The following is a 24,651-nucleotide window of genomic DNA, read 5'->3' as shown; positions in this document are numbered from 1 at the left end:
AATACTTAAAACACTTATTTTTACTGTAATACAATGCAGTAAATTATACAGTTACAGATAATCTAATAGAAAGCCAAAGTTTTAACAGTCTGAGACTTTTCTTCCTCCTCAGTTTTGTCCTTCACAGAAACGTGGCAGTGTGGATCGATACTGGACTCTGTGCTGCAGCTGGCAGGTGTCCAGCTGCTCACAGCTGATCACAACATAGAACACTGAGATAGAACCAAAGATGGAGGGATCAGTCTGAACTCCAACGGTGACTAAACAACCGCAATCTGACAAACTTCAACAGCAATTCTCAGGTAACAAATCTGTGTCTCTCATTCCACTGAACCTGCACTTAATGAAGGTTTTGGATTCATATTCTGTGCGTCTCTTCCCAGATCTCAGTGCAGCTTTTGTCACTGTGTACACTGGGAAATCATTTTGGCGTCTCTCGGTCAACTGTTGCACGTTTAAAATCTTACTCACCTGAAATGATGCAGTGTTTCCTGTACTGGATTTTCTGATGTGAAATATGGAGAACCTCAGGGTTCTTTTCTCTTTTTAAATCTCACCTCTTTGTCAAATAAACTCAGTCAATTTCCAGTCATATGCTGATGATACTCAGCTGTATGTGCCTGTAAAGACTGATGATCTGGTCAACATTTTTGGATTATAGAACTTAAAGTGGATGTCACGTGATTTGCTGTTCTTAAATTAAAAAGAGATAAAACTGAGATGCTGATCATTGGCTCTGCTCATCACAGACAGTTTGACCAAGTAACAAACAAAAAAACAAAAGGTGAAAGTAGAAGAATATAAAAGAGAGTAAACAGAAACGTATACTGTAATACTGATTTAGAGGCAGATCTGATTAAAAAAATATAAGTGATGAACATCAGAGTGCACTAATAATATTAGTATAAACAGCTGTGGTGAAACAAGCAGTGCAGTTTGAAACAGTGTGATGTTTCAGACACTAGAGGGCAGCAGTGTGTTTCTGTAACCGCTTATTCCCGAAGGGTCGCAGGGGTCTGGAGTCTATCCCAGCTGACACTGGGCGAGAGGCGGGGTTCACCCTGGACAAGTCGCCAGTTCATCACAGGACTGACACACAGAGACAGAACCACTCACACTCACATTCACACCTACAGGCAATTTAGAGTCACCAGTTAACCTGCATGCATGTCTTTAGACTGTGGGAGGAAGCTGGAGAACCCGGACAGAACAACAGAACACAAAATAAAAATGTGATTCTGTGTGTGGAAAAGGTTTGATGTCATAGAAATGAAATGATCCAATGAAATGACAGAAATGTAAGAAGACGTTTAAGGCTTCAAATCACAGTTGAGGAGTTTTGTGGATTTGCAGTTTTGTATTTTCATCACAGCTGTTAAACAACAGATAACAGTCTGTGTTACTAAATTCACCACCAACCTCAATGTGTTTGTGCTAACATGAATGTTTTTTCTATTTCTGCATCATGGTGACCCAGATTTTTCATCTGCTGTCAGATTCAAATCAACACCAACAAACTTCAGCAGCAGCAGCAGCAGCCTTATCTGTCCACCACAGGGGCTGATGGGAGGTCTGAGGACCTGTTAGAAAGCACGTGTCCCTCGTCTGATCTCACAGCTCGTCCTTGTTTGGCCTCAGCTGCATCAGAGCGCCACTTCTCCCCAGGTTCACCAGAGGAAACACCACTGCACAAAATGCTTTTCCTCCCAGCTGCTGCTCTGTGCTGTCTGTGTTCAGGTGAGTGTTTCCAGCCAATCAGGAGCCAACAAAGTCAACCTTTAACAAACACTGTCACACTAACCTTCATCTACCTGTCTGTTTCTCTACAGCGCTGGTTGCCATGGCAGCAGAGCTGATTCAGGAGGATTTAACATTGACCAGGAGAGTTGGTGAAGAAGTCTCCTTCAGCTGTGGAAACACTGACCAGTGTGGCACTTATATATACTGGTACCAGAAGAAAGACACAGAAACATTCAGAGTGATTCTTGATATTGATAGGAGAAACTGTAAAGTTGATTCAAGTTACAGTGATCATCCTCAGAAAAATGATTTCTCAGCTGTGAATAAAGGGAACGGCTGTGAGCTGAAGATCCAGACAGTTAGGCTCCATCATTCAGCCACCTACTACTGTAGCTGTTATAAATCAGGTCCCCACAGTGAGAAATGATGCCTGCAGCCTGTACAAAAACCTCCAGATGAACAGATGTCAAACAGTGTTTGTGACAGGAAGAGAGTAGCAGGGCCGTGCAGAGACCTTTGGAGGGGCAGGTGCTCAAAGTTAAAAGGGGGCCACGAATTTGCTCCATGGTGCTGATTCATAATCTGCCCTATATTATTCGTAGTGCTAATAATAAAGTAAAAAATAATTAAATGATATAGAAATCATGTATTTAAATGTATTTCTGCTTTTATTCAGTTTGACTATCCACTTTGTGCAAGACAGCAAGGTTATAAAAGTTATATATTTTATATTTAAGCATATTATATTGAATTTGTGTGTCTATATACACAAATGTTATAAACAAGTACTGATATGTTTAAATGAGAGGTTGAGAAAATCACAATTCAAATTCTTCTAATTATTGTTATTGTTGTTGTATTTATACTGTAATAGCTGCATAGTTGCCTCTAGAAACAGGAAAAACACTGCAGCTCATTTGACAGTAAAATGATACAGATCTCTAATGCACTTTGTCCATGACAAAAGAAACATATAGAAACAAAAAGAGGCCTGACATGTTTTTTGCCCTCAGCACGCTGTGTGTGGTTAACTAGCGGCTATAACTTATGAGAGGTGTGTGCAGAGTCAGATGCCCACACTGGATGCTCACTTCACTTCGTCAGTCATCTTGCAAGAATACACTGTGCAGAAACAAATACCGCTGCAAAACCTCCTCACCGGACCATCAGTTGTTTAAGTCCTCTCTCAGGTAGGGCTGCAACAGATCAAAAAACCCACAGTTCAGATCGTATCACGGTTTTGAGTAACAGATCAGATCATTTTTCGGATCAGCAAAAAAGAAAAAAGTGGTGGGATTAGGATTAAATTATTTTAAAAATGCACTTGTCTTTGATCTTTGTCTGTCTGTAATTCTCACCATAGTTATGTAATGTAATAATAATGATAATAGTAATGATAATGGTAATAATATTAAAAACTTCAAACTTATACAGTGCTGTATTATGTATATGTTATGATTCAACTGGTGGAGGGCCCAAATGCAGAGGACACCAGACAGAAGGGAACAGTTCAAAAAAGGTTTAATGAATTAAAACAAAAGAAACAAAGACTTACACGGATACGGGGAGGGAAAAATCCAAAGACCAAAAACTCAAAAAACAGTCCAGGGGAAAAATAGAACAGTGGAAGCACAAGAGGAAACACACAGGAAGCAGGCTCACAGACATGAAAAAACAAGCACGAACTGACAAAGACAGAGAAACACGGGGACTAAATAGGGAGAACAAACAAGACACAGGTGGGCAAACAGGTGAAACACATGACAATCACAAAGGGAGGGAAAACAGACAAAGACAGGAAGTAAAAACAACAAAGACACACGAGGGAGAACCAAGACTTCAAAATAAAACAGGAAATAAACAACAAAAAAACAATGACAGTATATACTATACATATATTAGATCATTATACACTGTACAGTATAATACACAACTACACTCTGTAGTCTGGCTCAATGTCCCGCCTACAGCAGCACATCTGATTGGTTAGAAGTCCTGATCAATCAGCAGACACACTGTGTCACAGACAGGGTGAGACAGAGCTGCAGCGGTGAGCAGAGAGGAGCTGTGGACAAGTTAAGACAGCTGATATCACCAAAGTTTCAATGAACATCACAGTTTGATGATCTGTTTCTTTGGTGATAGCAGAGTTACATCAGTGAAAAAAGTCATGGTCTGGATTTCACTCAAGGCGACGTGACAGCTTTTAAATCAGTCGCTCTTCACAGAGATGAGCTGCACACAGCAGCATCTGTCCTGTCTGTTCACTGCAGCTCTGCATGGAGATACATTGGGGTCAAACCAGACTGATCATGGTCACAACACATTTGACCAAAAATACATCCTGAAATTAGAGACAGAAAGTCCTCCTTCTTTCCTGCCATTTTGTAGGGTTGACGGTCTGAGACAAGGACGTTTGTCCTTCCAGCTGAATTTAGAGATCAGGTCATGGATCTTACCTCAGTAACCCTGAGGGGCTGAGAGGAGAAGCATATTCAAATGAAAACGGGTAGAAGTCGACGCTAAAGCGTCGATTCTGATGCCTCCGCCTGCTAAATTCACCACCAACCTGAATGTGTTTGTGCTAACATGAATGTTTTTTTCTATTTCTGCATCATGGTGACCCAGATTTTTCATCTGCTGTCAGATTCAAATCAACACCAACAAACTTCAGCAGCAGCAGCAGCAGTCTTATCTGTCCACCACAGGGGCTGATGGGAGGTCTGAGGACCTATTTGAAAGCACGTGTCCCTCGTCTGATCTCACAGCTCGTCCTTGTTTGGCCTCAGCTGCATCAGAGCGCCACTTCTCCCCAGGTTCACCAGAGGAAACACCACTGCACAAAATGCTTTTCCTCCCAGCTGCTGCTCTGTGCTGTCTGTGTTCAGGTGAGTGTTTCCAGCCAATCAGGAGCCAACAAAGTCAACCTTTAACAAACACTGTCACACTAACCTTCATCTACCTGTCTGTTTCTCTACAGCGCTGGTTGCCATGGCAGCAGAGCTGATTCAGGAGGATTTAACATTGACCAGGAGAGTTGGTGGAAACGTCTCCTTCAGCTGTGGAAACACTGACCAGTGTAGTGATAATTATATACGCTGGTACCAGAAGAAAGACACAGAAACATTCAGAGTGATTTTGCGAATTGATAAGAGAAATGGTCAAGTTAATTCAGGTTACAATCATCCTCAGAAAGATGATTTCTCAGTTTTGAAAAGACGGAGCAGCTATGAGTTGCAGATCCAGACAGTTAAACTCGATCATTCAGCCACCTACTACTGTACATGTTTGAAATCAGCTTCCCACAGTGAGAAATGATGCCTGCAGCCTGTACAAAAACCTCCAGATGAACAGATGTCAAACAGTGTTTGTGACAGGAAGAGAGCAGTAAACCACAGCCCAGGTTCACATATTTCACCTCCATCTCAGCCAGAGTCACAAACACACTGAACTGAGGGATTGATTTTCTTTCCTGCTGTCAGGATTGATTTCATATGATATTGATTGATATTCTGATCAGATATTCCAGCAGCTTTATTGTTGTTCCACACAGTGAGGACAAACTAACAACACAGAAGCACAATGAGGAAACAACAACAACTAAATAGAAAGAGAATCCAGATGAAAGGATCAAATAACAAACATATGTCATGTTTGAAAGTCATTTTGTTGAATCAAAGAAGAAATTGCAAAGAAAAATCAAATAAAGATGAAACTGGTCTCTTTGTTGTGCTGCTGGAATAAAGTCCATTCCTCCCTCACAATACTAATCTGCTCTGAATGAAAACTCTTCCAGCAGCACTTGTTGTTTAACACCTTTCAGTAGATTTCAGCAGATCATTTCACTTGATGACATTTTCAAAGACAAATCTTGGACACATGTCAGCTCAGGATTTTGTCCTTCTAGCAGCGGCTTATTAGGACGCTGATTTTGTTGGACACATTTCCATCAGTTTCCTGTGGATGTTTCTGGTTCCCAGAGGATGAATCCTAACATTTATGGTGACCTCCTGACCTTTCCTCTAGCGCCACCATCAGGACAAGTGTGTCTGTAGACCAACACTTCAGCATCTTGAAAGTTAATGCTTTGATTTTTAATAAAGTGACTGAAAACTTTCAAGAATTCAAGACTTTGTAACATTTAAAGCTGCACAAATCAATATTTTGATCTGAACAAAGGGTGAAATGACTTTGTGTAATCGAGGGTGGACTGGTCATTGGGAGGACCAGGAGGTTTCCCAGTGGCTGTTACACAAACTGATGTAACGTTCTTTAAATGTTTGTTCTGAATTTCCAAACTCAAACTCTTGAGGAAACATCAGTTGTATTTTATTTTACACACAACAGGCTGCACTTTGTCTGAAATTAGACAAAAGCTAGAAATAATATATTAGACACTAAACAAACACAACTTTACACTAATAAGCGCTAACAAGTTGGACTTTGTATCAAATAAGTAAATTAATAATTTTTATTAGACACTTAACAAAGTTTTATCCTAATTAGGCACCACAGACCAAAATTATGATGTAAGTATAAACTACATATAATGTCATATTAGACCCAAATTCTAACCTACTATATTTAGACACTAATATACCAAATTATACTCCAGGGAGATCCTAATACCCTTTGGCCTTTATTTAACATAGTTTCACCTTCTTAAAGTGTCACTTGTTGCTCATTAGAAGCTAATTTTGCCTGATGATTAAGTCAAACCACATCAGGTCACATGGTCTCTACTTCACAAGTCCCTCGTAGCCTGGATGGATCGGTCTATGGAGACCTGTAAAGTTTGTAGGTAGTAATACACAGTGTAATACACAATACATGCTTCATTTACGCTCTTCTCACATCACTGACCAGTTAAGACCATTTAAAGCCACATCACCATCCGATCCCAGCAGACCGATCCAACCATTGGATATTTATTAATTATTTTTAAGACTTATTGGACCTTATTAGAGGGAAATTAGAGCAGCTAACATTAGCTTTCCTGCTAATGAACATTATATCTGTCACAGCTCCATTCTTCCAGTTTCCCTCCTGTTCCTCTGACTCAGTAATTTTCCACTCTACCTGCCAGCCACTCCCACTTCATCAGCCCAACTCCACTCACCTGCAAGTTCAGCTGCAGCTCATTCCCAATCAGTCCTGCATATAAGAATCTCCAGGACTCTCAGTCCTTGACAGATTGTTCTTCAGCATACATGTAAGACTTTCCAGCACTCCTTACCTGCCTGATCTTCTGTTGTTGACCCTGCCTGCCTCTGACCTGCCTGTATCACCTGTCTCCTGGTAAACTCACCAGCCTTCTGTCCACAACCACGAGTTCTGCTTCAGCGTCTGTGGTTTCTGTCTGCTCACCTGGTCCTGACTTCTTTATCTTGCTCTTCTGGTTTTGGACTCCTCGCCTCCTGTAAGCCCCTCTCTGTCACTTTTGCCAGCAAGTGAACGGAACTGTTCGGGGCTGAGGGCTCACGTCCTCACCCTCAATCCCGCTTCCAGGTTTGGCTTAACCCATTCCCCGAGCCTGACACCCAGAAACAGTGTGTGGTCTCTGAGCCTGAAGAATGGACTGTTACCTGTGTTCCTTCATCTGGCCAAGTTCCCATTTTGCCTGTTTATTTACAAAAGTCTTTACCAACTGTCACATCAATCACAGTACAATCTGGTCAAGCATGGACCGAGCACACTCATCATCACCTCAGTCTTGCTTGAACCGAGTGGAAGGAGTGCTTCAGCAACATGAGGCACAGCTAGCCTCCAACACAGCGCAGGCTTGGCAGACAGTGTCGGCCCTGGAGCAGGTGCTGACTTCACTAGCCACCCAGGTCCAACAGCTGGCAGCCACAATGTCACAACCCCAGAGCATTATTGACATAAAATGTCAGCTGTGATGTGATGTCATTATTTACACCAATTTCATGACTATATTACTCAATATTTTATTAAACTATAGTCTGTTATGTGATGTTATATTGTTAGTAATCAATCAATCAATCAGAATTCAGCACTTTTTATACAAAGAAGAAAAAGTTCTTCATACAATCAAACAATAAAAAAGCAACACAGAAGATAAAAATAAATACATTTTCTCATCATAAAATCATATGACAACTAAAACAGGAAAACAGAATAAAATGTACAAATAAAAAGTAAATATATAAACAAATAAATAATGTTCAATTAAAATCCAAACTAAAGACGTTGGTCTTTTAAAAATATCAACTCTCTCTGAGGCCCTCAGGTCTTCAGGCTGTTCCACAGACGTGGACCAGAGTCATGAAAGGACGCCTCACTGTGGGTTCTTCTTCTGACTTTGGGGGTTCTACAGGGTTCTACAGGGTTCTACAAGGTTCATAGAATAAATTCAAATCTGATAAATAGTTCAGACCAACACCGTTCAGAGTTTTATAAACCAATAAAATGAGTTCTGAAGCAAACAGGAAGCCACTGCAGAGCCTTTAAAATTGGTGTAATGTGTGTTCTCTCTCTGTTCCTCATCAGAACACGTGCAGCTGAGTTTTGTAATAATTGTAATGAAGATGTTTTTTCTTAGAAAGAGCAGAAAGTGGATCATTCCAGTGGTCAGTTCTGCAGGTAATAAAAGCATTAGTGACTCTGTGTTGTGTTGAGAGAGAAACAGTCTCACTCTGCTGATGTTCTTCACTTGATAAAATGATGTTTGAATTATGTTTCTAATATGTGGCTCAAAACTAAGATGTGAATCAAAGATAACTCTGAGCTTTTTCACTTGTTCACAGGGTTTTAAGGTCACTTCTTTTGCATTGACTTTCTCTCTCTGAGCTTCAGGAACAATAATTAAGAGCTGGGTTTTGTCCTGGTTGATCTGTAGAAAGTTTTCTGCCATCCAAGACTTGAGATCTAAAATACAGTTAAAAAGGACATCGAGTGTCCCTGAGTCCTCAGGAGACACAGCGATGTCCAGCTGTGGTCCATGCCTGAACAGTCCTTTCAGTTGCCTCATGTATTCTGGCTATAGATAGTTCAAAGAGTGTAATGTTCAAAAAGGAGGTCAGTCGTTGTAGATGAGTGAGTGTGTGGGGGGGTTTCCATCTCAGCACTAACATCTTTTTCTCTGCTGTGAGGCCTGAAAACAAAACATAATATTTGGAGGGAGACAGAGGCGGTGATGATGTATCATTCAAAACCAGCAGCCTGAGACAACAAGGTATCTGCACATCCAGTAAATCTGATAAGGTCGATGATTCCTCTTTACAAAAAGTGTCAACTGCAGGACACTGCCAGTACATCTGTAAAAATGAAGCCATGAAACCAAGGAAACATCAGCGACAAATCTGAGAGAGTACAAGTTTCATGAGGTAACGTTTTCCAGGAGTGAGGTAGAGTCTATGTATAAAATTAAAATGAATACATTTGTGATCAGGATTTTTGGATGTACAGTCCAAGTTGTCCAAGACAGCAAATCAATCCACATTACCAAGGTCTCTTTCACACAGCTGATGGACAGATTTTGAAGATTTACGATGGCGATGCATCCGTTCACCTTCACTCTCTGTGTTGAGTTTGTTCTAAAATCCAGGATCCAGTCGACTACATTCAAATCTAAACCAAAGTTATTGATAAGCTTGTCTATGAAGATGTGGGGTTGGATGGTGTTGAAAGCAGAACAGAAATCCACAAATAGCAGCTTGGCCTGAGTTTTGTTCCCTTCAGGATGTTTAAAAACGAGCTTTAACAGAGCGGCAGCAGCATCTTCTACTCCACCACCAGCCCTGTACGCCAACTGAAGCGGATCAAGCAGCTGCTCAGTCTGATTACAAGTTCTCTTTTTATCAGTTTGTCAAAGGACTTCATGACAAGACAAGTCAGAGCAACAGGTCTGAAATCATTCAAAACCTTGGCCTGATTGTTTTTGGCCACAGGGATTACTATGGACTGCTCCCAGCTCATCGGCTCCCTCTGTTGGCGAAGTGACAACTGAAAGGTATGGTGGGAAATGGAGGCTAATTGTTGTGCACAGGAGGAGAGCAGGTGACCACTTATTTTGTCAGGACCAGGACTTTTCTGAGCTTTAGACTGTTTCAAAGATTTGACCACAGAGCGTTTCATCAAAGCAGCTGAATCCAGAGCAAGATAGTTTGTTTTTCACATCTAAAATGTCATTACTGAAATCAAAGGTGTCAAATCTAAGATCAAACTTATTGAACTCCTGAGTCTGTTGTTTGTCAGAATTAAAACCATCAAGAGAAACTTTTTGTTGCTTTTGTTTTTTAAATCCAACAATAGTTTTTAAATCATCCCAAGACGACCACAAATTATTTTTGGCGTCTTCTCTTTCCAACTTCTCCTTGTAATTTTGTTTGTGTCTCCTGATTTCACTCTTTATCTCCTTTTGAAGCAGCTTCTTCTCTGTGAGGTTACCCTCTCCACATCTCACTTCTCTTCACAGCTGTTAAACAACAGATAACAGTCTGTGTTACTAAATTCACCACCAACCTCAATGTGTTTGTGCTAACATGAATGTTTTTTTCTATTTCTGCATCATGGTGACCCAGATTTTTCATCTGCTGTCAGATTCAAATCAAGACCAACAAACTTCAGCAGCAGCAGCAGCAGCAGCCTTATCTGTGGGCCGCAGGGGCTGATGGGAGGTCTGAGGACCTGTTAGAAAGCACGTGTCCCTCGTCTGATCTCACAGCTCGTCCTTGTTTGGCCTCAGCTGCATCAGAGCGCCACTTCTCCCCAGGTTCACCAGAGGAAACACCACTGCACAAAATGCTTTTCCTCCCAGCTGCTGCTCTGTGCTGTCTGTGTTCAGGTGAGTGTTTCCAGCCAATCAGGAGCCAACAAAGTCAACCTTTAACAAACACTGTCACACTAACCTTCATCTACCTGTCTGTTTCTCTACAGCGCTGGTTGCCATGGCAGCAGAGCTGATTCAGGATCAGTTATCTTTGACCAGGAGAGTTGGTGGAAACGTCTCCTTCAGCTGTGGAAACACTGACCAGTGTGACACTAATTTTGTGCACTGGTTCCAGAAGAAAGACACAGAAACATTCACAAAGATTTTGGAAATTAATAGAGCAACAGGAAAAGTTCATTCAGGTTACAATCATCCTCAGAAAAATGATTTCTCAGCTTTGAAAAGACGGAGCAGCTATGAGTTGCAGATCCAGACAGTTAAACTCCATCATTCAGCCACCTACTACTGTACATGTTGGAAATCAGGTCCCCACAGTGAGAAATGATGCCTGCAGCCTGTACAAAAACCTCCAGATGAACAGATGTCAAACAGTGTTTGTGACAGGAAGAGAGCAGTAAACCACAGCCCAGGTTCACATATTTCACCTCCATCTCAGCCAGAGTCACAAACACACTGAACTGAGGGATTGATTTTCTTTCCTGCTGTCAGGATTGATTTCATATGATATTGATTGATATTTTGATCAGATATTCCAGCAGCTTTATTGTTGTTCCACACAGTGAGGACAAACTAACAACACAGAAGCACAATGAGGAAACAACAACAACTAAATAGAAAGAGAATCCAGATGAAAGGATCAAATAACAAACATATGTCATGTTTGAAAGTCATTTTGTTGAATCAAAGAAGAAATTGCAAAGAAAATCTTTGAGATAAAGATGAAACTGGTCTCTTTGTTGTGCTGCTGGAATAAAGTCCATTCCTCCCTCACAATACTAATCTGCTCTGAATGAAAACTCTTCCAGCAGCACTTGTTGTTTAACACCTTTCAGTAGATTTCAGCAGATCATTTCACTTGATGACATTTTCAAAGACAAATCTTGGACACATGTCAGCTCAGGATTTTGTCCTTCTAGCAGCGGCTTATTAGGACGCTGATTTTGTTGGACACATTTCCATCAGTTTCCTGTGGATGTTTGTGGTTCCCAGAGGATGAATCCTAACATTTATGGTGACCTCCTGACCTTTCCTCTAGCGCCACCATCAGGACAAAAGTGTCTGTAGACCAACACTTCAGCATCTTGAAAGTTAATGCTTTGATTTTTAATAAAGTGACTGAAAACTTTCAAGAATTCAAGACTTTGTAACATTTAAAGCTGCACAAATCAATATTTTGATCTGAACAAAGGGTGAAATGACTTTGTGTAATCGAGGGTGGACTGGTCATTGGGAGGACCAGGAGGTTTCCCAGTGGCTGTTACACAAACTGATGCAATCAACAAACAAACAAACAAACAAACAAACATGTCCACAAAGGTAACATATTAATACAGGTATATAGTTAACCATGTTGAACATCTTAATTTGCCTAAGATGTTAGTAGTTAGCCTGTTAGCATGCTAATGTAACCCACTCCCTCTGTGCTAAGGATTAATATTTTTCCTGTAAATGATATATTTTGGGGGATTTGGGAAACAAAGTTGTTTTTAATGTATTAATTCAGCTTCTGAATAGGTCAGAACAACTTAGAGCCTATCACTGGTGGACAGGCTTACCAGACCTTCAAGCTGCAGTCTGTGGAAAACCAAAAAACGGTTGATTGTTATGTCACATCTGAGTTAGGTTTTGTTTCCTCCATCCTCAGACCCTTCTATCAGACGAGCCGCACATAGTTCATGCATGCACGCATCAGTTTACCGAGGCAATTGTGAGCGAGCACAAACCAACAGACATCAACTGTGTGTAATAAAGCAGATATCTGAGAGTACAAACAACACCAGAGGAGAGAAACTACATTTCAAAACACAGACGTTTAGTTAGAAGCTACAGCAGAACTGAGAGCTGAACATGAAGAGACTTTCAGCCCACTTGAGGCTGGTCAGACTGGCTTTATCCACACTCCAGAGCCAGTCCATCTCAGGCATGGCTCGGAGCAATTAAAGTGGTAATGGAAATACAAATCAGCGCAACACAGTTTGACTCAGTGTTGCCAAAAATGCCAGTGGAAAATCCCTGTGTGTGTTTTATGTCAGTACAGACAGTACTCGCCAGAGAAGTCAATTATTTCCTTTAACACTACATCCCTCCTGTCTTTACTCTCACTCATTGACTTTCAAATACATTTCTCCTCTGGTCAGCAGTCAACATGGACAGACAGACAGATTATCTTACTATAAACAGCGCAGTCAGCTCCTCTGTGGTCTCTGCTGCACACAGGTTTACAAGCAAACATGAAGATAAATCCACTTTTTAATTCCAAAAGTTTAAAAAACAAACACTGTGTCCTCATTTGGCTGGTCTGCTGATTTGTGATTTTGAGACAGAATAGTGAAAATAAATCTGCTTTTTAATCCCAAAACATTCGCTCTGAGACAATAAAGTAGCTGGCATCAGACTATTAGTGTTTCTTCCTCCAGAAGCTCCAGTCTGCCACCGACCCTCTCCTGCAGAGCACCAGAGTCTATGTCTCAGCTCCACCCAGTCCTCTCAGCCCTCAGCAAAGCGTCACGATAGATGTGAATGAATTCAACTGAAGGTGAAGATAAAAAGTAACAGAGTGAACTGACAAACTCCTGGGTTGAGCATGTTGCTCATTAGCTGGACTCTTTCTAAGATTCTCAGTCTGATAATTCAGTTTTATGGCACCTTTTCCTGTAGGAGGTTCCTCCACTGATTCAAGGTCTCGCCAAAGGAACGTGCACACTTAGCTGAACTTTTAGAACAGCCAATAGGAGCCCCAGACCTGTGGTTGGTTTAAGTCTACCATCATGGGCCAGATTCTCTAAATGCTGAAAACAGCCAAAAGGAGGTGCAGAAGTCTAGTTCTGTCTCAGTTGTCTGTCCATGTAAAGTTTACGCCTATTATCCTGAAAACAAAAGCCCACTGTTCTGAAAATACACATTCTGGAGTTGGAGTTCATTGGTTGCCAGACTCCATTTTACATTTTATTCAATTTAACCATTACAAACATCTACGTCTTATACAAGATTTATTAATGATTGTTATGACTCATAAACAGACATTCATTCTGTGGACATTCAGCATTAATTTGAATTCTAATTACCATGAAACAGGCCAATAAAAACAGCATAGAAATAGAAATTTGTAAGAAGGACACCATGGCCATAGTGATGTTATTGGAGAAGCAAGTATGTCAACTTAGCATGTTTCCTTGTTTTCTGGTGACATGCCATGTTCATTTTATAATTTATTACAGTATATATATTACAGATTACTCCTTTAACTTAAGGATGATTTCATTTGAAATGAACAAATTAAATCAATTTTATTTTAAAGGTGCCTAGCCAAATTTTAAAAATGTGTATTTCAAAAAAGAATTATTATTATTATTTACAAATGACCAATATTTATTCAAACTTTTGGGTCAAAAGTTCATACACACTTAACCCTGGACTAGTCAGAGTCAATGGACCTGTCTGAAGATGGACACTGACCATCTGCCTTTTTAATAACTCTGCAGTCTTTGCTGATACATAAATGATTTTATCATCAGCATACATTTGGTACTAAACATTTGCAGCTGTCAGGCAGCTCATGAATGTATAATCAAAAGAGCCATGGCCCCAGTATGGACTCTTGGGGTCCTTCCTTTTTGAAGATACTGGAGTTGCTTTAGTTTAAGTGCTGCGTGACTCGTAACAGCCTTGTGTCTCCTATGATGAAAGTCAGCACTGAGATGTTGCTGCATGTCTTAGATGGTATCCATAGGAGATAAATTCCTGTTATCCATCTTTTTCTGCTAAGTTGGTAATTGTTTCTGACTCCTTGGGTGGACCAAGGTGAAGCTGTTTTACAGTCCTGATCACGGTTTTCATCTCTATTGTCAAGAGTGGATAACTGACGGTCTGTCCATTCGATGTTTGACTTATGAGATCTGGGACTGGATCTGATCTCCTCTCAGCAAGTAAAATACTAGCATGTTAGAGAAGTGACATGAGTCTTTTCCTTTATGATGTCAGATTTTACGTGTTGCATCATGCTGCAAGATTACAACAGGTTGAGTAAGTCACAAAGTATCCATGGACGGAAGAGTTCAGTCTTGCTCTGTCCACTAAGACTGCAGTTGTGACGCAGGTGTTTCCTCTCCTGTGCTGATACTTCATCCAAGTGGAAAAATCAAAAACCAAACACAAAATAGCCAAAAGCAGGCAGTCTCCTTTTCTCTGTGCCTCTAACTCTTTCCAAGATTATTGAGTGGGTTGTTTGGATTTTACTTCGGATCAGGATGAGGTGTTTGAAAAACACTCCCGACAAGACACATCCAGGTACATGAAGTGGACAAAAATGACAAGAAAATGTGGAGCCTAACAAAGCAGCCCTGCTGCTGTGAGCCATCTTGATCTTGAGTGAATGAGTATCCAGTCATTCTGTTGAGACAGGATCATGTTTTCCACCATGATACATCGCTTTTTCTTTGAACAACACCTTGTCAGTGTTTGTGAACTGAGGACACTAATTGTTGAAGTTTTAAAGTGAAATTCTTTTTCATTCTTGCTTGATATTTGACTTCAGCTGCTCAACAGTCCAGGTTTCTAGTTGTTGTATTTTGTGCTTCATAATGCACCACATGTTTTCAATGGGAGACAGGTCTGGACTGCTGGCAGGTCAGTTTAGTACCTGAACTCTTTCACTACAAAGACACACTGTTGGAACATGTGGACAGTGTGTCTTGGCATCATCTCACTGAAATAAGCAGGGACATCTCTGATGATGCTGTCTCCACAGCCCTTCACACTGCTCTGTTCCACCTGGAACACCCAGGGTCCTCTAAGGATTCTCTTCGTGGACTACAGTTCCACTTTCACTACCATCATTCCCAACATCCTTGTGGACAAGATGACCGCTCTGGACTTCCCCCCTGCCACCTGTGGCTGGATTACAGACTTTTTAACAAACCGTCCACAGACTGTTAAGTTAGGCCCCTGCAGCTCCTCCACCCTCACGCTCAGCTCTGGCTCTCCACAAGGCTGCATGCTGGGCCCACTCCTGTATACCATCTACATGCATTACTGCTCCCCCACCCACCCCACCAATACCATGATCAAGTATGCGGACCACACCACCATGGTGGGCCTCATAACCGTCAGGGACGAGTGGGCGTACAATGACGAGGTGCAGCAGCTGGCAGAGTGGTGTGCCAGGAACAACCTGACCCTCAACACCATGAAAACCAAGGAGGTGGTCATAGACTTCAGGAGGCACAGAGCTGATCCTGCCCCTCTCCACATCAACGGTGACAGTGTGGTGAGGGTCCCCACCTTCAAAGTCCTGGGGTCACGTATATCAGAGAACCTCTCCCGGTCAGCCAACACAACATCGCTGGTGAGGAAGGCCCAGCAACAAATCCACTTCTTCAGAGTCCTAAGAAGGAAGAAAAGAGAAGTTCTTAGAAGGACTGGAGAAAAGGCTACTAACTTCATTCTACCGCTCCACCATAGAGAGTGTGTGACATACTCCATCACGGTGTGGTACGTTGTCTGAACAGCAGCAAAAAAAGACTACAGAGGGTGATCAAGACTGCAGAAAGAACCATCAGCTGCCTCCTGCCCTCCCTGGACGATATCGTCGGCTCTCGTTGCCTCTCCAGAACAAAAAAGATCATCTATGACCACCTCCATCCTGCTCACCTGCTCAGCCTGATGCTCTCTGAGAAGCGGTACAGGAGCATAAAGAGCAGGACAAACAGACTGAGAAACAGTTTCTTTCCATGGGCTGTCAGGACATTCAATATCCACATGATCTGAACTCTGAACTGACAATACTGTGCAATACTCACCGTTACATGAGCTAATTATAACAAGTGCAATATCTCACTTTTTGTATTATTTATTCTCAATCTAAATTATTTTATTTTTTTATACACGCTCTGACTGAATGGTGTGTGTATGTGTGCTCTCCTTGTTTTTATATGTTTCATGTTATTTTTTCTTTTTACTCCAATGCACCTTACAGATGTAGCAAGAACAATTTGGTTGTGTAGGTGTCTGTACAATGATAATAAAGACTATCTTATCTTATCTTGAAAAGACGTCGTCTGGATGGCAGCATATGTCTCTCCAAAACCTGTATGTACCTTTCAGCATTAATGTGGCCTTCACAGATGTGACAGTTACCCATGATGCCATGGGCACTAATACACCTCCATACCATCACAGCTGCTGTCTGTTGAAGTCAGTGCTGGGAACAATCTGGATGGTCCTTTTCCTCTTTAGCCCGGAGGACACGACGTCCATGATTAGTGAAAACAGTCTGAAATGTGGACTCGTCAGACCACAGGACACTTTTCCTCTTTGCGTCCGTCCATCTCAGATGAGCTCTGGTCCAGAGAAGTCTGCAGTGTTTCTGGATGTTGTTGATATATGTCTTTTTCTTTGCATGGTAGAGTCTGAACTTACATTTGTAGATGCAGAGACAAACTGTGTTTACTGACAACGGTTTTCCAAAGTGTTCCTGAGTCCATGTAGTGTCCTTTATACAATGATGAGGGTTTTTAATGCAGTTTTTAATGCAGTGCTGCCTGAGGGGTCAAAGGTCACAGACATTCAGTGTTGGTTTTCAGTCTTGCTCCTTACATGCAGAGATTTCTCTGGATTCTCTGAATCTTTTCATGATATCATGGATTGTAGATGGTGAAATCTAATTGTATGGAAGTAATATTTGCAGTATTTCCAGGTATTTCAGTTGATATTTGCAGTAATGCAGTAAGTGAATGATTTGAAATGTGTAAAAATGTCATTAGTGTTCATTGGTAATGGTTGGGATCAGGTAAGTGTTTGTTGCTTCCTAGTAAGTGCAGCCCTCTAATGTCATGAAGTGATGCTCCTGTGAGGAGGGAGTTTTGGGGTTAACCTCAGATCAGTTAGTCAGGCGAGCAGAGAGTGGAGCCACACGCTTTGTTGACTTCTCCCTCTTTTCCTCTCATCAACGTTTCTCTCTTGGATTTAATGGCATCATTTGATTCTTTTGGACACTTTGGACACTTTTGGAGACTTTTTGTCAAGCATCTTTTTTTGTGCTGAAGTAAAGAGTTGAAGTTTACAGAGTGGTCCTGTGGATGTTTTCCATGTGGATTAGGACGAGGGGAATCATTAGAGCATCAAGCTAAGGCTTCATTCAGTGGAAAGATACACTATTTGTTCATCTGAATTCATTTCCTCTTGGTAATGATGACATGTTGTGAGCTTTTGAAGCAGAAAAGCCTCAGCAGGGACAGGAGTCACAAAAAGTGCAGCGACAGACATTAGCATCCATAGAGCAACACTGCTAGTGTGTCTAAAAAGACAATAAAAGAAGAGACAGTCATGTTGATATGAACATTAGAGAAACATCATGGAGCTGAAATATGATCCTGCTTCATTATTTGGACTCGTTCACCTCAGCTGACACATTCAGCAGCACACAGGTTTTTGTATCACCATTTTTCACTGTGTCACTACATCTTTGGTTCAGGAACTAAACTGTTTGTAACAGGTAAGAATAAAGCTTAATTTTCCTTCAGTTGTTTTCTTGAACAAGTTGAAAATGTGTTTTTAATGAGTTTCTGCTGCTTCAGTCTTTACATGTTAGTTTTTTCATCATTAGTAGAGAATTCTTGCAGCCGTGCAGCTTGTTACATCAAAAAGCTTCATAATTCCTGAAAAGATGTTTAAATCTCACTGAACAACTGAAGTTATTCTTTATTTCTGCGTCACATCAAACTGATTTATATAGAAAAAGTCTGATATTGTCAAAGTTACAAATATACAGTATTTGATCTTGTCAGTAATTCAGCACCATCTCTGGTTTTTATCAAACAAAATAATATATGATATTAAACATCAGTTAATATCTGTCAGTGAATGGAGCTGAAATGTCCATAACTTTAATAAATGAATATGTTGTATAGGATAATTCATCATTTTTGAAAAGGTCAAATTTACTTCATGACAATAGTATTATATATGATGGTACGTGTGTCTTTTAGTGGAATATATATTTATACATGAAGACAAAAATATATTGAATATGACAGTAAAATAAATGTATATAATAAATGTAAATGTCTGTACATGATACAGGATGATATATAACACATACACACATATATTTATTCATTTAACTTCATACACTGAATATAAAAGATATATTACACTGAACATAACTGCAAATATATGACAGTAAACATGTTGCTGAAAGTATGTAAATACAATAATATAATATAATATAATATAATATAATATAATATAATATAATATAATATAATATAATATAATACAGGTGTCCATAAAGTCTCTTTACAATTTAACAAATTTATTACAAAAGCAAATGAACAGACAAATGTGTGGAAATTATTACAAAATTAAAGGTAGATGCTGAAGTTTTTTGTCTCATTTAATCCTCCTCTATATGGACACCATTAGTTGCATGAAGCTCATCAAGACGATACTCGATTTCTTGCCGTGTTCTTGGTCGTCCACTCCTCCCTTTATCCAACACTGTCCCTGTCTCCATAAATGTCTTGTTTCATGCACAAATTGAGGGACGTGACGGTGGACGTCTTCCACACTTAATCCTGTAGTTTCACTGAGTCTGCGTATCCGATTTTGTTTCAATAAACCACGATACACATTGTGCCTTTTCTTGAGGAGCAGACAATTTTAGGGTTTATTTAACAGAAACTATTTCATCAACAGGTACCTGAAATACATAAATGCAATGTGATTAAAAACTTTGATAACCTCTGAGTACATAGAACAAATCTGATTAACAGATCTCATCAATTGATTTTGTAATAAGTTTTTTAAATTGTAAAGAGACTTTGTGGACACCCTGAATAATATAATATAATATAATATAATATAATATAATATAATATAATATAATATAATATAATATAAATTATTGAACAGTAGTCGAGTGTCAATAGTTAATTTCCTGTACTGCATTATGTATCAGTCTTTATTCATTTTTTAAATACCTAAACATAACATCTGAATTGTGAATAAAAAATTTAATTATTGTGGAAAAAGTTCTGAAACCATTTATGCATTGATTTGTTTCTTTGCTGATTACAGGAATGTTTCAGCTGATAAATCAATAATTATGTTATAGATATTGGAATCATTAAAATGGCAGCGATATTTAATGTGACAGTAAACATCCTTTATCATAAAATGAATATTACCATAATACAGAAAAATGATTTTCTATCATTATATCATAATATTCACATTTTAATCATATCACAGTAACTGTATTAATTGTGTATAAGTTTAAAATTGTTATGATGAATTTTATTTATATTGATAATAATAAAATTATGTGATTAAACTGGCAGGATAGATTTGAGGTTCTATTCTATTCTATTAGACAATATTTAGAGCTGCAACAATTAATCAATTAAGAAATTATTAAACACTTTATCAGTTGACAACTATTTTGATAATTGACTGATTATTTTGAGTGTTTTTTATGATCAAAAAACTCCTCAAAACTCTGTGATTTCAGCTTCTTAATGTGAATATTTTCTTGTTTCTTGACTCCTTTATGACAGTAAACTAAATATCTTCGGGTTGTTGGAGAAACTTTTTAGGATGTTTGATTAATCAATAATGAATATAATAATTAATGGCATAGAAGTTAATATACAACTATTTTAAATTTGCGATTCATTGACATTAATCACAGCCTGATACTGTGATTAACAGCAATAATTATATTTTATAATATTGTATTTTTAAAGAATCTGAACATATCACTGTAACTGTGTTACTTACTGACATTATGAAAATTATTGATGTATTTATTTATTCTTTAATGATAACAGTAAAATATATTTTGGTAAATAAATAATATGTTCTGGATATTACAATAATTAAAATGACAGTGGTATTTAATGTGAAGGTAAATATGTCCTCTATTGTAAAACTGTGTAATAATATAATACAGATAAATGATCTCAAATTGTTATGAGAAATTTTATTTATAGTGATAATAATAAAGTTATGTTTTTAAACTGGCAGGATAGATTTTGAGGTTCTATTCTATTCTATTATTTAAAAGGAAATTTTCACTCAAAGATTATTAGTCATGTATGTATTTTTTAGTTTCTTTCTTCTGTCTCTTCACACGTTCAACATACTAAAACATTTTAATTCGTTATTTTAATTGTGTAAAAAAGTTGGACTTCTTATGAAAAAAGTTATGAAATTATTGATGGATTATTTTGGATTTTAAGGGACTTGATTTTTGTATCTGACAGTAAATATATGTTGATGTATTGCAGCCGCTGAAATATTTGTGTTTTATTTGAAGATGTTCTTTGTTATACAGTATACTTTAACACTAACACAGAAAAAACATTTTCTATTTTATTACAGCAAATTTCATTATTATATTATATTATATTATATTATATTATATTATATGATATTATATTATATTATATTATATTGTTTAATAAGATAAGATAAGCTGGCTGTAGTAAAACTTGTTCTGGACTCGTCCTGCAGATTCACAGAAGATTAAATCAAAGTGAATTATACTTAATGGACGTTGTACATTGAAAGAAAGAACAGTCAAATGTCTACTTGTCTTTATTTTCCATCTATCATGTGGTGCCATGAGGTGCTGAGTGTGTTTGATGTGAAGGTGAATCCAGTATATGTAGTGAACTTTGTGCTGTATTGATGAGTAGTTTAGTGATCAGAGTCCATGTAGTTTCCAGGATCAGACTGAATGCAGTGCAGTGCTGTAAGCTGCTGTTGACTGTGTGAATGTGTGTCTGTGCTGCTTGTTGCTGCTGTCAAACTTCAGATGAGCAGGTAGTGAAGCCCGTGGTGAGCGTGTACCCAGCAGCATCCAGAGCCCACCTGGAGGGGAAGAGCTCCCTGCTGTGTCTGGCCTCACACATGTTTCCTCCTCTGGTCCGCTTCTCCTGGAAAAGACGAAAGGAGGACGGTTCTCTGGAGGAGCTGCCCCCTGCTGAGGGAGAGCAGCTGGGGTTCAGAGAGTTGGGATGTACAGCCGCCATCAGAGTGATCGATCAGGACGCTTTCAACACGTATAAATACGTCTGCTCCGTCCAGCACGAGGGGGACACAGTGGAAACAGAACAAGGTAATGAAGGCTTGGTGACTGTGTTCAGCAGTGATTCAGCTTCATGTGGAGTCCAGAGTTCTAGACTTTTTCACCACTGTCCCAGAACTGTTCTAAAAAAACAGTTTGAACCGTCCCAAACTAAATGTAAACTGTCCCGATGTCAACATGTTGTTTATTTACTTTATTATCATCTATATTTGTTAGTTGTTAGTGTCATAATAAAAACAGCAGACAGAAAAGGGCGGTCCTCTGTCTGTCTGTTTACTACATCGATTCAGATTTTAACATCTGAACCAAAACATCACAGAATCAGAGTAGAGTCTGGGTAAAGTTGTTGAGTTCATAGCAAGCAGCTCCATAGACTGTCTCAATCTAATTACTAATAAAAAATACATCCATTTAAATTCAACAATCTTCATATTTTTTGTTGGTCTCACGCTGAGGAGCCGCCCAGTGACAGTAACTATAGTAACAGCATGAGAAGACACACTCTGTTGTAGTGAGCGCTCAGTTCAGTTTGACATTTATTAAGTGATAGTTATAAATACATAAATAATATTAAACACAGACTTTTGAGCTCTGAGCTCCTCCCTGGTGGAGACGCTGTCAAGGAGAACAGACGAGAACTGACATTTCTGTTTGACTCTTTTTCTGTTTCAGAGGTTTCTGCTCTTCTAACATCACCTTCACCATCACCTTCACCATCACCTTCATCATCACCTTCACCTTCATCACCACTTTCATCATCACCTTCATCTTCACCTCCAGCATCCCGTTCCTTCCAGTCTGAGTGCAGGGTGAAGCTGCTCTGTGTTCTGTACACAGTGCTGATAGTGAAGAGTCTGGTGTTCTGCTGTGGACTCTCTCTGCTGAAGATCCTCAGAAACAAGGGACCGTCCACCAACTGCACACATGCTGACTGACTGTTTTCTGATGGCCTTTTCTCACCATCAGATCTCATCAATTCATCTCATTGATCACTTTGATCAGCAGTCACAAATGTCCATTTTCATGTTTTCTTCTTGCTTGTAAAATGTCTCTTTTTATGCACAGCTTAGATACAGTCATCCTAACAATATAAATACATATATACACATATATATTTGCAGTTACTGAGTGTAAATTCTGTGCTCTAGTCTTATTTTCATCCTCCACTTTATTTGCACTTTGAATTGTGACTGGTATAATCATAGAAAATGAAGCTGAATCATTAGCTGTCTGCTAGATATTTGATTGTTTCTAGTATTTTTCTCTTCTTGTCTTTCTTTTTAATACATTATGCAGAGTGTGGCAGCTTTGTCAAATTCTTTCAGTGGAACATTCTCAATAAAGTGAAAAATCACAGTGTGTGTGTTTTACAAACATCCTTGTTTTGATGGATTTCACTTTGGCTTCAGAGCAAATCATCACAAACACAATCCACTTCATTGGCCGTGTATGTTGACGCCTACAAGTCATGTGACTCTGCTTGTAAGTAGCTCTCAATATACTTTGACACAGCAGCAAAAAGAAATGTACAGGAAGATCTGAATATAAGCATACAGCTAAACAAGGACAACAAAGCTAAAGAAAGAGAAGCAAACACAAACATATAGCTGTTATATACAAGTCAGTAGGTGTGTCTGTGCCAGCAGGTTCAGTGCTGAGCCCCTTTTATAATTGTGTCACTTCATGACATTAATAATGACATTAAATCACATGAATAACACAGATGAAAGCTGAGACAGTGAGTACTGAGCGCTGAAATCAAACTGAAGTTCCTGCAATGATTCTTGAAGCAGAGTCGACGCTTGTAACTGTCATTGTGTTATTAATGTGAAAAAGAGCAGCTAACGGTGAGGAGGCTGCAGAGCAGAAACCCACACAGCCCGTCTGCTGCAGGAAAGGAAGTGTTGATTGGCTGTCAACAGTTTTTTATGAGTCCTAATAACCACTGAGAACAGATTCATATCTGCTGCTGTACACACTCATCAACTCCTCTCCCCAATGGTGCCGGAAGTAGGGGGACCAAGGCGCCATCGGCCCCTCCGCTTTACTTTACGTTCACACCTTGTTTTTTGAAGCCACAACCATAAATGTGTGAACAGTGAACGGATGCAGCTGCACCCCCACTATTATATTTGGAGGAGCAAACGTGTGCTTTTGCATCTCCACTTTTTCATCATAGACACACCTCAGTTTGTACAGAAACACAGTTTATCTTCATTTATTATATTGATGCTGAATTGACAAGAAGACTGTGGACATTTGATGCTGTTTAGAGTTTAGTGTCTTTATGGACACATGAGAAATTCCTCTTCCTCTCTGTAGCTGTTTGTCTTTTCTCTTGTTGTCTGGGAGCCTTTTTTTCCTCTGAACCCTCCACCCACACAGAGTTGAACTGAGCCCAGAGAGCAACAATGACGACCCACCATCTCCAGATACAGTTTTTTAGTTGCTTTTCCTTCTTTGAATTCACAATATAAAGACAAACAGCAGCGTATTTGCTTATTTAATGCTGAGTGAAAATGTTTTCCTCACATCTCCTTTAAATGGAATAACTCTGTCAAACCAAAGCAGACAAATGTCAGTCTGTTCCTTTAAGAAGCTTCAGGAACAGTTATAACACATTTCATATTATTTGAAGGGATGTGTGACACATGTGAAACTAAAGTTTATCAGATGCTGGATTTCTGTTTGCTGCTGCTGCTGACATTAAACATCAAAAAGAAATGCCACCACCTTGTGGTTAGTCACAGGAAGTGCAGGGATATCCAGAGGATGCTGATGTTGGTCGCCATGACAACATGATGATGCTCTTACCTCTTATTTAACTGGAAAAAATCACACTGACATCTAGTGGATAAAAAACAGTGAATGACAAATATTACTGTCATTATTATTGTTCCTACTTCTAAAA

The 24,651-nt window shown here is 39.3% G+C and overlaps 1 protein-coding gene and 1 gene segment (V, D, J or C); both read left to right on the top strand.

Moving 5' to 3' along the window:
- Positions 1-1,509: 1,509 nt before the first annotated feature.
- LOC146317266 (immunoglobulin lambda-1 light chain-like) lies at positions 1,510-23,116 on the top strand. Its single transcript, XM_084732963.1, has 5 exons — positions 1,510-1,737; positions 1,830-2,147; positions 18,069-18,143; positions 21,468-21,770; positions 22,413-23,116. The coding sequence occupies exons 1-5, from the start codon at positions 1,695-1,697 to the stop codon at positions 22,673-22,675; spliced, it is 1,002 nt and encodes a 333-aa protein (XP_084589089.1). The 5' UTR covers positions 1,510-1,694; the 3' UTR covers positions 22,676-23,116.
- LOC146317267 (T-cell receptor gamma chain V region DFL12-like) lies at positions 4,189-5,422 on the top strand. The segment is given in 3 exon segments: positions 4,189-4,203; positions 4,388-4,628; positions 4,721-5,422. Coding segments are annotated over 3 exon segments (594 nt in total).
- Positions 23,117-24,651: the final 1,535 nt, after the last annotated feature.

Source organism: Lutjanus erythropterus, chromosome 12 (genome assembly GCF_056507025.1).
Source record: "Lutjanus erythropterus isolate fLutEry1 chromosome 12, fLutEry1.hap2, whole genome shotgun sequence".
Lineage (NCBI taxonomy): Eukaryota > Metazoa > Chordata > Actinopteri > Lutjaniformes > Lutjanidae > Lutjanus > Lutjanus erythropterus.
This window is presented reverse-complemented; position numbering and strand designations above follow the sequence as displayed.